Raw genomic sequence first — 15,803 nt, 5'->3', positions numbered from 1 at the left:
GTACTAATGATATTTAAAAGTATTTACTCACATAAATTTCCATCTTCCTGTATAACCCATAATTCAGTAATAAATTGTGGGTCATTCGTATACGATGAGGTTTCATCGGATGTCCTTGTCCATAGTAGTAGTTCCCAATATCACCTGAAATGTGCAAAAATAACAGAGTAATCAGTGAAATTAAGAAGAAATATATGACAAGCCACATTCTAGACGGCAACAACTGGATTAAGGTAACTAAATCGAGCCAAAATTACCATAAACAGAAAATGCTTCCAGAATAATTTTAAATCATGTTTCCGCTAGTAACCCTGCAGCATAAATAACTGCGACAAAAATTCAATTTCTACGTGCACAAAAACACTAAATTTCAGCTAAAACAAGAACAAAAGTAATTTGAAATCTTATCTTTTGTGGCTGAAAATTCCATATTTGCTCCAAACAGCCCAATATCTGATCTCAAGAGTGAGAATGTGTCGCTAGATGGCATGAGGAAGGACTGGGTAGCTAGCACTTAACGCATCGGTACCTTAAACTAGAGAACTGATTTTAGTTGCTAGGCCAACTTTTTTTTCTCCTGTTCGAATTTTTTTAGAAAGAGTTACTTGAATCTACTGATAAGACAACAGTGTTAGTTTCTTTATATTATTATTTTCTTGGAGGAACCAAAACTTATGAATTGCATGTAACATAGCATCTAACTATATTGAAATTATGATGATCATCTCCTTCTCCATAAATATAAATGTACACATAAGGTGACTAAAGAAAAATAACGTGAAGAATTTGGAAATTACACATTTTCTGTAATGTTTAAACATCTATATTTCCAAGAAATTTTAAATAAAATAATAACAATAAGTCTTTAGCATACTAAACAAGAAGAGAAATATAGATTCGCTCAAGTTTTTGGATGACACACACAGGCAAAAAGAACAACAATAAATTATGTTGTTTGTTCAACGTAAGAATCGAGTTAATTTTCCTAAATCTCACGGATTGAGTCAGACTTTATGTACATTTGAATAGCACGTCAAATCAACAAAAAGGCCGAAATAAAAGTAATAGTTACGTAATGATCCATAAAGAATGGTCTAACTGCAAGTGGAGGATTACTGAATCAGTATCAAAGTTTATGTCATGGCTGCATGCGTAACATACGTGAACAATGCTTCCACTAGCAAAAATCAACAACGTATTGCCTCGGACAAATATAATGCATTTCTTTTACTACGTTTTCCTTATTGGATTTGAATAAATGAATAATTCGTACTTTCTGAAACAGAAAATTTATATCAAATTCCACACTTGTAAGGATTCAAAAGAAGAAAGAAAAGAACATATAACTAAAGAAAAAGAAACTTTCTCCCCTAAGGACTAAGAAAGGATGTTCTTAAAATAATCTACGTATTGATACATTACTGTAAAGTGCATAACGTATAGTTAGAAACTATTTACATAAGTTACACTTTAAGATTTAATCTAGGACTGATCTAGGAGTAATTTAATGGAAATACTTTGACTTCAAACACACTTTTTTTTATCATTGTCTAAACTATAGTTGTAATATAACGTATTAAAATGTAATTGATTGCCTGTTTAACTTAAATTAGATGGGTCACTCAGTTATATTAAACTTGTGGTTTGCAGAGTTTAAATTACTTAGTTAAACTGCGCCGTATATAATGGGTAAATAATGGCGCCGTAGTGTGGTAATTTTAAATAGAACAATACTGAGATTCGTTTCCTCTCACTAAATGCTAATATATGAGACAATATTGTTAGAATACACATTTAATGGTACACAATCATTCTTTGGTACCAGAATGTTGGTGTCATTATCGTTTCGTCGATATCCTCACCTTTCTGTGGATTGAGAGGATTAAAAGGAGATAATTCTGTCCACGTTTCTCAAAACGATGAGTGACGTAAGCAACCAATGAATTACCTTGCTACTTATATAGTCTCAAGTATTCTTCTGCTGCTTGCATTTATTCTAATTGGAAACTCCTAATTTAATTGACTTGGTATTGTCTTTTGACGTTCATTAATTTCTACGGGTGTGTAAGTTAAAGGATTTTAAGTTACGTCACTCAAAGATTTTTATTCAACTTTTGCATAATTTCACTAATGTGATGATACTCAACTATTAGCTTTTGAGAATTTTTAGTTGGATTATCAAAGCCTCTACACATATGACTTGAGTTCAAATTCATTTTGTGTAAAATAGATTAGAAAAACTGCTTGAAATTAGTTATCTTTGAAATATAAGATATTTATATAAATCACTCGAAACACTGACCAAAGCTTCAACACACACTGTATTTTAAACTATCATGTGTTACAGTTTCGACTCTTTATCAGACCCTATAGAACATAAATAATGATATATAATCATCCTTATGAAAAAGACTAAATTCTATTGGCTGAAGATGAAGGCTATTCGTTTGGCTTTGGAATTCTATTGGCTATTCTTTTGTTTCAATATAAAATCCAAAGCCATGGATAGTGTTGTCATAAATCACTCGAATAAATTTTTCTCCTCTTGGCTACAAAACTCAAGATGATTAGTAAATCTGCTGATTTGCGTATATGTTCAGAGAATATTAAATATTATTTGCATTATTGTTATAATATTTCGGTTGATACTTAATAGCTAATATTTTTAATCTATATATATAAAAGAGAACGCACAAAATCCTTTGTCCGCTCATCACGCTAATACGGCTGAACCGATTTCTTTCATTTTTGGGGGGTTGTTAGGATTTGGACCCTAGATGGTTTTTATCATATCACTTTAATTTTCAATTACCAGTGTCTTGAGATAATTGACCAATCAGGTGTGAATACGTACAAAAAATCCTTTGTCCGCTCATCACGCTAATACGGGTGAACCGATTTCTTTCATTTTTGGGGGGTTGTTAGGATGTGGACCCTAGATGGTTTTTATCATATCACTTTAATTTTCAATTACCAGTGTCTTGAGATAATTGACCATTCAGGTGTCCATACGTACAAATTCTTTGTTATTAGTTCATCATAGGTATAAAAATAAACGTATTTATATGCAACCCGCATGACCCTGTGACTCGGCGGGTTAACATAACTGACAGGCGCTATAAATCACTTGAAAGCGAAAAAGTAAAAATTATCTAAGTAACAAAGTTTATTGCGTTCCGGGGTGACCGCAGCGAAGCGGGGTGAACGCTGCTAGTTGTTAATAAAAATTTTATAAATTGAAGTATCTTTTTTTTTTTCTTCTATCTTTTTTTATTGGCTGAAATATTACAATTAGGGTATTCTCTTAACGAAATTACTTTATGGTCAATTAAGAACGTAGAAGAGGAAACCGAAAATGCACCTTTTTGTGCCTCCACGACCTGCATAGAGATAAGACTTGAGTTACCTGTCTGGAGGTAGTTTTTAATTTTGGTTGTGCTCCCTGAACCAGTATATTAACTGCTACTTGGCTGGAGCTTAGTCTTTAAGGTGCGTACGCACTTGTAACATTTTGTCCGCACAGAACAACGAACATCACATGTGCGCGTAACATGTTCGGTCAATTAGTGGCTTTCTGCACAGAACAACGTAACAAGTTTTGTTACGATGTTACGCTCCGAATGATTTCCGAGTAGAGTCGGTTTTTCCTCGACACATCAAAGAAATGTTACGTGCTGTAACATGTGCTAGTGTGGACGCCCTTCGTAAATTGTGCACGCACATCAAGCCACACAGACAGACTCTTCAGTGTCGAGCCACGGAGTGGTCGCGAGAAGCAGCAATTGAGTTGATCGAGTGTTAAAAACAGAAAACTAGAACCACTGTAGATAGGTTGATTTGCAAACACTTGCTTTATCGACCATCGCGGTAGTTTTTTTTTTTTTTTTTTTTTGTGCGAGGCTAATAAAAATGTAGCTAGCAGCAGCCAACTGCACAGAGGCAGACATTGTCTCCTACTGACTCGACTAATGGAAAACATCGTATGTTCGTGTGTGTTACAGTGCGGGCTGATGGACTGCCGTAACATCGTGACAGCGCACAGAACATCACAACGAACATGTTCGTTGTTCTGTTCGGGCAAAATGTTACAAGTGCGTACGCACCTCTAAACCACATAGTAGGTATCATTTCTCTATCTCGGTAGCTCAGTTCTTACACTATCACTCGAATTAGCCTCTGTATTTGTAACTTCTGTAATCGAACGAAAAGTTACCGATACTTAAAGATAAGGAGTGGTATATAAATTGAACACACAGCTGGAAAGAAAAAGCTATATTATCCGTGCCCAACGTGGGCTGAGACTGCTCTACTACTATACGACCATTATCCCTTAGAAAGCAAGGAAACCCGAGGGCGAAGTATGCGAGTATCTTCGAGTTTCAGAGCGCTGAAGAGGATGATGCAAGCCCTATTGAAAACAACTGAGTTAAAAACCTCTTTGGAAGTGCATTGAAGATATTAGAGTTTATATAGCATACAAGTCTTCCCTTGCGGATTATGGTGCTAACTAGGAATAGGCGAACCACTTCTGGAAAATTTACATGTAAAATCTCTTAATTCACAAAGAAAGAATAATTTTTACGCAGCTTATTTATGTAGCTGCCAAAACCACCAAGAGAAACAGCATTAAGAGGTTAGAAATCATGGAGATTCCAGCTGTAATTCTTTTTATAACTATTTTTACATTGCTTGTTTGAAATCCTGATGAACTTAGTACCATGCTAACTCCGTCTCTTCGCATAGTTCTAAATTTAAAAAATACCAATGTTAAAAAAAAAAAAAAAAAAAAACTAGAAATCGCCATATTTCCTGACCCTTGAAAAGCATACAAGCCATTCCAAGTCAAATTAACACATGGTTTTGGTAGGACCCTTACAGATTGCAGTGATATCTTATACTCTGACCACTATCATCAGTATGTAGAAGAAGCGGAAAGCTCAAGATGATTTATGAACTGGTTTCTAAATCACAGGTCCCAAAAATTCTCAAAATATACCAAAAACTGCGTGAGTGACATTTGTTCGATTGCCATTTGCGGTTGACCTAAAGAACCTAGTACGTTGGTTAAGATGTCATAGAGGTCATTTTAAAGCTTACAAAAACAGCTCTCATATGCTATATAACACCAGAATTTAAAAGGAAAATTTTCGAAAAAAATTTGAAGTTGACTTTTTCAAAAAGCCATCCTTCAACATTTTCAAAAATTATAGGACAATATTCGGACTGTTATGAGTGTATTCCCCAAATGTTATTGTGAGATTATTTGCTACGAAAGTTTACACTTCCAAACATGGACTAGAAAATAGTGTTAATTTAGGTTCATATATATATATATATATATAAAAAAAAAAAAAAAAAAAAAAAAAAAAAAAAAAAAAACCAGTGAGAACACTAAGCAATTTTCTGTTCATATTGGAAAGCTCAAGTTTTCACGGTGCAATGACGCAGCTCTTGACGGTTTTACCGAGTTCGTGAAGGTGATGCATTACAATGGACAGTGACATACCGAGCTAATATGACAATCGTCATGCTGTGCTGGTGAATCGATTCTCCTCAATGGTGTGTCAGAATATGTTACCCTCGGGAGGCCGGCCCTTTTTTTGATCTCCGATATTTTCACAACCTGCACGCGATTTCTGTAATCAACGAGTTGCTATGGTGTGGTTCAATACACATTTCCCTTTCGCATGATATATGTTTCCGGTTACTATTGCAGCATCTTCTGCCCGAGTTCGAACTCATGCAGTTCACGAATTAGACATTGTCACTGCCACTAAAATGTAACTAAAGGTACTGATGAAGTGGTAGCCTCAGTCTCAAATAGTCTGCTGGCTACATCTCTTGGGCCAGTTTGACCTTGTACTTACGGCCGACTACATGCGCCTGCTGTTTTGGTTGTAGAAATATTGCAAGACTTACGACTGACTCTTGTATTATTTGAGCTACATTACAGCACATGTACATGGGGCAGACGTAGTCACCATGGGATGCTCGTGCTGTTGTCCCCAACCCCCTGTATCGTCGTCACTGTCTATAATAGGAAGAACAGTGGCTTGTTCGCTAATACTATGACAGTTTTGCGCCTAATCCTGTTTCTCACAATTATATTTCAATCAATCTTCTACTCCACGTTCGGAAGTGCAAAATTCATGTAGAAAGTTTTTCAAAATAAAACTTCGGGAATAAATTCATAACAGTACGAATATATATATATATATATATATATATATATATATATATATATATATATATATATATATATTAAAATATGGCTTTTTGAGAAAATCAAGTTCAAAATTTTGAGTTAAACGAAAAAAAAAATAATAATAATAATTAAACTACTATAGTGTTATATGCTATCTGCAGGCTCTTTTAATATGCTTTAAAGTAACATCGTAACCAACGTCCTAGGTCCCGCAAGTCAGCCGCAAACGCCAATCAAGCAAGTATCACTCACGCAGCTTTTGGTAAATTTAGAGTACTTTTGGCATGTAATTTCGAAATCCTAAATCCACATATCGACCTGAAATATCAAGAATCGTACCAAATTTCATCAAAATCTGAAACAGCTCTAGGACAAAATTTATAAAAACCTAGAACTAATCATCATATCGGAATTCCTGTTAACAGTATCAAGTGAAGTAATGCACGAAAGCCAAACTATAAAAACACAAAGAAGGACAGTTAATGTAAAGAGAAAACTGCATATTAAATTACACACTTACGGAGGGCGTAATCCCTTCCCCAACTTCCCATCAACAACAATTATTATATACCACAATTAAAAGACAGTTATAATAAACTAAGTTAAAAAGCTACTGTATGTCCAGGGGAACCTGAAGATTCGAATTACGAGTTAAATTCCGTTATGCCTCAGGAAGGCATCATGGTAAGTCGAACAGAAACTAATCTAACCTTCAACGAATCTAAATCCAATCTAATGTGTCTTTTATAAGCTGGTAAGAGTTAACGGAACTTATGCCCGAATTACTTACAAATGCCCCACTTCTCGCCGACACCTGCTTCAAATACTTATAACAAACTTCTATACTATCTCCACAAAAAAATTAAAACAATTTGGCCTATTTTTACAGAAAGTACAATATTTAACGCAGTCCTGACGCCACACCACCTGCCTGACAGATTACACTAGTTAACAAAGGTTTTGTTACATAAAAGGAAATACCTGTTCTTAAAGGAACTTTTTGCGCTGAATTCGAATATGCACTCGGTTTTTCTCCATCACGTACGATTTTCCCGTAACAGAGGGATTTCCGGGAAAATCCCTCAAAAATTTCCCTTTTCGTTTATTTTACACCCCAAGATCTTGTCCCCTTGCATATACTAACATAGAAATTATACCTAAGTATATTTTGATTCATATTTAACAAACCCTCCAAGTTTCGTAATAATCGCTTTATTCTTTCTAGAGAAATAAATATGTTTGTATGTATACTGTGTGTACTGTTTATTGAACCTTATAGTAATGCTTTCAGATCTCTTAAGTTGAGGTAAAACGTTTTGCTGTATTACCACAAACACATATATAAAATATAATACAATATAATTTACAAGTGTGACAATTTACAATAAACAATAATACAAATGTACCAAAAGGTCATGAAAAGACAATCAAAACTACCACAATATATGAAACTTCCATTGGGTTACAAAAACGTACACTACTTCCTTCTTTTGTAAGAAATGTTGCATTCTCTAACAAGACCCCAACAATAGTCCCCCATCATTGAAGGATCCCATCGTCCCTGGTACCTTTTCTCCATTGCCATTATATCTTGGTAGAATCTTTCTCCCTGTTCGTCGCTAAGAGCACCTAGGTTAGCAGGAAAGAAGCTGAGGTGGGAGTGCAAAAAGTGGATTTTTAAAGACATCCTACAACCCAACTCTTTGTATTTCTGTATCATGTCCTGTACGATTTCTGTGTAACTCTCAGCTTTGTTATTGCCCAGAAAGTTGCGCACAACACACTTAAATGCTGTCCAGGCAGCTAGCTCAGCACTGTTTAACTTGCTGTCAAAGCTATCATCAAGCATTCATTTCCTAATTTGGGGACCAATAAACACTCCCGCTGAAATCTTAGCATCACTCAGGTTAGGGAACTTATCTCGCAAATACTTGAAACCTTCACCAAATGTGTCCATGGCTTTGACAAAGTTTTTCATAAGTCCTAAGTTGATATGAAGTGGCGGTAGTAATATCTTATTAGGATCTACCAAAGGAGCGTATTTGACGTTGCATTCTCCAGGTACGTAATTCACTCTAGGTTCCCATTCCTTCACTTCATAATGTTTGTCATCATCTCGGCTATCCCATAAACATAAAAAACATTGGTACTTCGTGTAACCGCACTGCAGTCCTAATAATGATACCAACTACCAGATCACAACATATTTGCCAACAATGGTCCTTGTAATTTATAAGATTTAGCAAAGTTGACACGGTGTCATAGGATTCCTTAATCTTCACTGAGTGCGCAAATGGTATAGAAGGTTTTTTATTTCCATTATGTAAAAGGACAGCTTTAAGACTGACCTTTGACGCGTCGATAAATAACCTCCATTCTTCTGGAACGTAAGGAATTCCTAGCTCCGCCATCAACCCATTTATATCCGTACTTACGCACACATTATCTTGCATTGAGAAATAGCTTGAAAATTGAACATGCCTTTTTCTGTACACTTATATGTTTGTTTCTGCATCCAATAAGTTCCACTGCTGGAGCCTTGATCCCAGAAGTGCCGCCTCTTGTTTTGTCAGGTGCAAATCACGGACTAGGTCATTAAGTTCACATTGCCGGATGAAATGTGGCTCGCGAACACAGTCAGGGATGAACGTTGGATCCTTGGATGTACATGTTGATGTCGATGGTTCATCAAGGTCATGATCATCATCAGAGTCTTTTGGCCATATCTCTTCCCAGTTGGTAGGGGGCTCGGGAAGTGGAAGTTCATCCCCATGCGGAATAGGTCTAATTGCGGATTTAACGTTGGGATAACTTATTGTGTATTTGCTTTTTTTAGAATGTCCCTTAACTACTGTGAGACAAAAATAACAATCATCCAGATGGTTGGTGGGTTCTCTCCACACCATTGGTACAGCAAATTTCATGAACCTCCGTTTCCCTTTGGCCCATGCAAGTAAAGTGACGTAGCACGACGCACAAATTATGTTGGGTGCCCAAGTTTTGTCCTGATCTCCCACACGACATCCGAAATATATATAATATGCTAGTTTCACCGATGGCGTAATGGATCTACATTCTATTTTTATACACGTTTCTAATTTACAGAGAGCAATACAAGTGTGTTGTTGACTATTGTAAATATTTATTTTTATGTCTGTGTTTGTAGTAATAAAGCAAATCGTTTTTACCCAACTCAGGAGATCTGAAAGCATTACTATCAGGTGCAATAAACAGTGCACACAGTATACATACAAATATATTTATTTCTCTACAAAGAACAAAGCGATTTTTACGAAACTTTTAGGGTTTATTAAATATAAATCAAGGTATACTTAGGTATAATTTCTATGTTACTATATGTAAGGGGACAGGAGCTAGGGGAATAAAATATCTGAAAAAGGGAAATTTTTGAGGGAATTTCCCGAAAATCCCTCTGTTACGGGAAAACTGTACGTGATGGAGAGAAACCGAGTGCATATTCGAATTCAGTGCAAAAAGTTCCTTTAAGATCAGGTGATTTTTCTCATGTAACAAACAAAAAGTTTAAATTTGTTAACTAGTGTTATACACAACTAGCAATTCTGTGATACCAAATGACTCCAAAACAAATCCATAATTTCATTTTTATGCATGATTATAATCATATCACGAGTAAAAAAAATTTGTTCTCAAACAGGGAACCAAATGGGCCAAATCGCCTAAGAAGAAACGTAATAATTTGTTTCCTTTTTATTCGTATCAACAAAAAATGCGCATTTTAAAGCAGGGCTTTTATAGAACTAAACAGGAAAAGAGTAGTTGACAACTGCATTATGGCTGCGTTGAAACTGTACAAACCTGTACTAACCGGTAAACGTAATAGTGTTAAGTCCGAAAGCAAAAAAACGGCATTATCACCAGTAATAATATGAATCAAAGAGTGTATGCATCCACTATCCTCGCTCTTATGCATACCCACTATCGCTGACGCGCCTGGATCCTCTGAATACACTTCCGCGCAGCCCTCCAGATTAGCGCAGCACTGACTCAGTACACAGTATTCGTGCTTTAAAATGCAACCGAATGAAAGTTGGTTCGTGTTCTCTAGATCATCCTTTTTATGGCATACGTCCGCACAGCAAGCGGAATATAACGCTTATGGACTCCTACAATGGATATGCAGCCATGAAAACAAGTCCTGCATAAAAAATCAACTTATAAAGAACTAGTACTCAATTTGCTGTAGAAAGACGTCATAATACATGAATTCAACTATGGATACCTAAACTAAAATAGTAACATATCGTGAAAATTTCACATTTTATGCAATTAATGTCCGGCTCCTTCCACAACACAACAGCTAAAGTATCTAACTTATCTAAAGAATCAATAATGAATAAATTGCCTACAGTAAAGATTTGCTAAGAAATGTATCTCATTGCGGCGTTCCTGTAGATAAAGAAGGAACGCATGTAAAGATCAGGAAAGTATGTAGATTTGTACGCTTATAGTGGCTGCGTCACCCGAATTGGAGTGTGGCATCAGCCAATAAGCTCGCAGTACGCTGTTACAAAACCTTTAGGAGGGAATCTAATCATTCACAACTGTTCACAAATACGAACATAATCGTGAATGATTAGATTCCCCCCTGGAAGGTTTAGTAACAGCGTACTGCGAGTTTATTGGCTGATGCCACACGCCAATTCGGGTGTCGCGGACTATAGCACCCGCATAAGCCCTCTGTGCCACTTGTCTGAGTCCGCTCGCTATTTTACTCCCGTCGGCTCGAATACCAAACATCCCGTAAGCATAGCGCTGAGGGTTGCTCCCTTTGTGCACGTATAGCTCGTAATACTCACCAGTAGACAGCCGAATTAATGCTTTCCAAAGAGATCAGTTTATTTTTCTAGGGGGCAGGCACTAACAAAAAGATTTGACTTTATTTGATTTTCAGTTTAGCGTTTCTTTCAACAGCAAGACTATACAAGAACTAAACTTATACCTTAACGTGGGATCCGAAAAATATGCACTCCCGCTGGGAATCGAACCCGGGCCTTCCACGTCAAAGGCACATATGTTAACTGCTTAGATACAAAAGAAGTCGCGAAAGAAATTAGTTTAGAATATATAACATACTATTTACAACAAAAATGTTTGGCATTATTTAGTTTCTCCCCTAAATCACTTGGAAGTGATTCTGGCACCATGGTAGTGATTACGGTTCGTTATTTCTGTAATCAGCATAAATACAGTGTGGACGTATGGAATAAAAAGTACAGTGCATAAAACAAGACCAAACTTGTGCCAGGTGGCCACTAAAAAGCACAAATGCCATCTAACAGAGCTTGGGGAGGAGCGAAGCAGGGGGCCGAGTGGCAGCGAGGGCTGCATCTGTAGGGTACAGGCGCGGTAGTGACGGTAGGTATACGCATAAACGAAGTTTTTAACGACTCACTATAAGTAACAGTACCAGCTCCGGAGCCATCGATGGATTTACGGGAGATACTAAATTTCATCCTTACATTTGTATTGTAAATCTATACGCAATATACTATATACAGCAAAAAGGTTATTTGGTATATTATTTCTATTTTATGACTTTGTTAGTAAGGATTATAGAGCCTATACATAACTGCCTCAAATGTTACACTTTCACTGGAAATAAGTGGATAGCTCATACTACTACATTTCCAGCTGTTAGGTTCGTTAAGATTAAGTTTTACAATTGTTCTCCGAAGTCGTATAATTTTAACAATATGCATTTAATTCTTTAAGATATTGTTAATAACATCATATTATGCCTATGAAAAGGGTAATCTTATGAAAAACTTTATTCTATGTACATTCTTTCGCAACAAATAATTATTAACTGTTAAGTAGTTACACTTCTCGTTAAAAGCAGTAACGTACACAAAATGATGTTAAATAATAATATTTTTAAAGAATAACTTGTGTACCATTTACAAATTCGTGATCATCACAAGTTTAAAAACAATCGATTCACATTACTGATATTTATTAGCATCAAAGCAATTGAATAACAATATAACTCAAGGTCATTAGCTTCCAAAATAAATCGCATGTGCCTGTAAGTATATATATAAAATTATTATCTCTATAAAAATAATTATTAGTAGTGTCACAACAGCAGAAGTTTGATTAGAACTTTGTTTATCATTTTATTAATGGGAACGAATTGGGTAAAACTTGACCGCCGAAATAAAAATCGTATTCAAGATACAGCATATCTACGAATGATATATACACATATACCTTTAGATTGCTTAGAAATCATAAAAACGCATCAAAACTCTATGTAAAAGAAATTATATTTACCAATTTCACTTTTGTGTATTTATACATGGATCTCATCGAGCTACATAAATAAAAAATAATCATTAACTATTATTTGGGTACAGAACTTCACCAATTTATCTGTCGCGCAACCGTCATGGTGGGCATAAAGACGCGGACTTTTCACAACATTCATATAAACTTTAAAATACGTATGTAGATAATCATATGAGCATATTTCGTACGAAATAAGCTAGAGTAATATAAAATGAGAAAATAAATCATCACTGAGTCATATATAAATCCTACTTAACTACATTCAGCGTATAATTATATTCACGAATGTAGTCAATGGCAATTTCCTTTGGCTCTCTCTTGGTGTACGGTGCTCAACAGATACGATTCCCAAGAAACTTATCGCTTGTCGGATACTTCAGTATCAAACAGCATAGTGAAATTATCAAACTCAATTTACATTCGATATACAACGTTATTTGATAATCTTATATATAAAAAAGTGATAATTCATTTATATTTCTAAAACTTAGGAGTAAATCTGTATTCAGAAAACTCAAGAACAAAGTTCTAAATTGGCATGTAAGCAGACAAATTTAAATTGTCTAGAACTTATTTTTAAAAAGATAAATTTATATGGAATCATTATTATGAATAATAAAACAATTATACTTACTGTCATAATAGTAGCAGACACGCTTTTTGCTGTGTGGTTGTGTCATTTTCCCTACGATTTTTTCTGAATTTCGCCACTTACAACATTTATATTGTATTCGTCTATCTGTACACTGAGGGTAGCGTAGTCAGGGTTGCCAACTAAGTATATATAATTATTATGAATGACATAATGATTTTTTTTTATTGTCGTAGATTTCATTGCAATACTGACAGTAGAAATTTATCAACTCGATCTGTATATAAATGGAAAGATCAGGTGCCAATGAACATCTGGCCAGGATCAGCAATCAGAAATTGCTGTGAATTATTTTCATTTCTCTTGGAAATTGTACCTAATGAAGATTAAAAAACTTAGGTGTGACCCGTTGTATATACATCCCCATCAGGCTTTCTTCCACAGTGTTATCTGGGAGTGCAAAAACAGAATGGGGGATGCACTGGAACACCATTTGCTAATGGGTATGCCCAGTGGTGTTATTATTTTTTTTTAATAATCGATTTTATATGTATTCCTACTGTAAGAATATATGTATTCCATTATGGTTTTATTTAATGTTAGGCTACTATCTTATGTTCATTCAAATATTTTCCATTTGTTTGTTTTTCATTTTGTTTTGCTGCATTAATCAGTGTAAAAGATTCAGGATTTGCTAGATTTTACCTATTGTGTTGTTAAACTTAGAATAAATATATTGTGGACATTCATAAATATGGTTCGATTTGTTATATATATATATATAGTGTTCGAAGTGCAAAAAAACACAGGTGGTATGTCTTATTACAATTTTCACTCGACATACCGCCTATCAAAATTTTGAAATACAGTGATGGTATGTTACCTAAAAGATTGCATCTCTCTTGGCATAATAACTCAAAACAATAGGAGAATTTTTTGTAGTTACGAGTGGGGCATGGAGAGGCTTTGCACCCCGTCCCCCAATTTTCTCCGAATAATTAACAAATATCCTCCTTTGTTGCATGAAAATTTTCTAAAACAGATTTTTTAAAAATATTAACAAGTTTTAAAGAATTTCTCGCAGGTAAACTGCCAAACTCCCCATTCGACTGAGGGGTATTCCAGACTCCTGGAAGGTTCTTATCCAGTTATTAGAAAGGCACAAAAATCGTTTTAATGAAAGTATATAAGCTACATTAATTTAATTGTCGTGACACATTACACAATAACTGTGCACTTAGGCGAAAGAAGGGATATTTTTTGATTGCGTAAACTATATATATATATATATATATATTCTCGTAAATACCGAACTCAGTTATGTGTTTCTTTATCAATGTAGACACAAAAGAAGTCCCGGCGAACTGGTAACAATACTTTCCGATTTCAGTTTAAACGAGTTACCTCAATACATTGCCTTTTTATTTGGATTGGGCCCATGATTGATTCCTTTCTGTCATGTGACCCTTATCTGCAACCAACACAACTAACATGAATTCTTGCATAGGAACAAGGGGTGAACTTCTTTGTAGACACCTCATTTTAAAAACAAAAGAAAGAAAAATATATTTTTAAAATGTTGGTTTTGCTAACTTAAAAATTGTTTCTACATAAGAAATAAAATCTTTGACATTCAAAGCAATTCGTCAATTACCAGGGTCGTACGCAGGGGATGGGTCCTGGGGGTCCGGACCCCTTCCCAAAATTTCAACTTTTGTGTAAATTTAGCCTAATTTTAGGGGCAATTTTAGGAATTTTAATATAAAATACCCTCATATAGAGTTTGGACCCCCTCAAAATAATTCCTGCGAACGCTATTGTCAATTACTGTGTATGAAAATGTATTTATTAAATGTATATTAGCATCTACTTTCCAGTGACGGTATGTCATACCATCGCATACTGTCTCACTTCGACCACTATATAATTATATATATATATATATATATATATATATATATATATATATATATATATATATATATATATATATATATATATATATATATATATATATATATATATACAGAGAGGAGAGAGAGTAGGTGGAAACTCATTTTCATTCATTCTTTTTTTTCATCCCTTTCGTACATTATTAATCAGAGACCAGTACATAGGACATGTCAAATAATATTAATATATTTCAATATAATTGATATTACATTAGTTTTACAAAGTATCACCCAAATATTCATTAATGTCACACATAAAAACAGAACAGTTCATTTTTAAATTTCGACATGGTTTTCATATCCTTCAAGTAAGTCGGGAGCCTATTATACAACTTAGTGGAAATAGGAAGAACATTTCTTTTGGTGCACGTATAGATTTGATATGATGTAAATATGTTGTTTTTCCTCGTGTGTTGTAGTACATCGTTAACACTTAGAAAACTACTATCATTTCTCACTTTTATATATGCACAGGCAAGACACAGTTAAAATTTTATTTGACTGAAAGATCCTTTTGCATCAGGCTCTTGGTGATAGATTAAAAATAGATCTTTTTCTGTAAACGAAAAATAGTAGCACTGAAATAGGAAGCTTCCCAGTAAATTATTCCATAACTTGACAAGGATTAAAATTTACAATAGTACAACAACAGGGAGTTTCTTTTGACATAGAACAGCGTAGCCTATAAATCACAAAACAGATACGGCTTAATTTGTTATTTAAA

General features: G+C 34.8%; 1 protein-coding gene across 2 annotated transcripts in view; it reads right to left on the bottom strand.

The window, feature by feature from the left end:
* The window catches only part of HDAC1 (histone deacetylase 1), a 45,254-nt gene extending 31,928 nt beyond the window's left edge, over positions 1–13,326 (bottom strand). The window contains exons 1-2 of one of the 2 annotated variants that reach the window (XM_081747090.1): positions 13,170–13,326; positions 32–144 (exon numbers count right to left, since the gene is read on the bottom strand). In XM_081747090.1, the coding sequence (XP_081603216.1) occupies positions 32–144; positions 13,170–13,215 (159 nt within the window). In that variant the 5' untranslated portion in view covers positions 13,216–13,326. Of the gene's footprint in view, positions 1–31; positions 145–12,520; positions 12,800–13,169 lie in introns of those variants that run through there. The other variant, XM_081747092.1, reaches the window with a different exon arrangement.
* Between the last annotated feature and the right edge of the window lie 2,477 nt (positions 13,327–15,803).

Source organism: Thermobia domestica, chromosome 18 (genome assembly GCF_964235325.1).
Source record: "Thermobia domestica chromosome 18, izTheDome1.hap1.1, whole genome shotgun sequence".
NCBI lineage: Eukaryota > Metazoa > Arthropoda > Insecta > Zygentoma > Lepismatidae > Thermobia > Thermobia domestica.
Note: the sequence above shows the minus strand (reverse complement) of the source record. Positions and strands in the feature narration are given on the sequence as shown.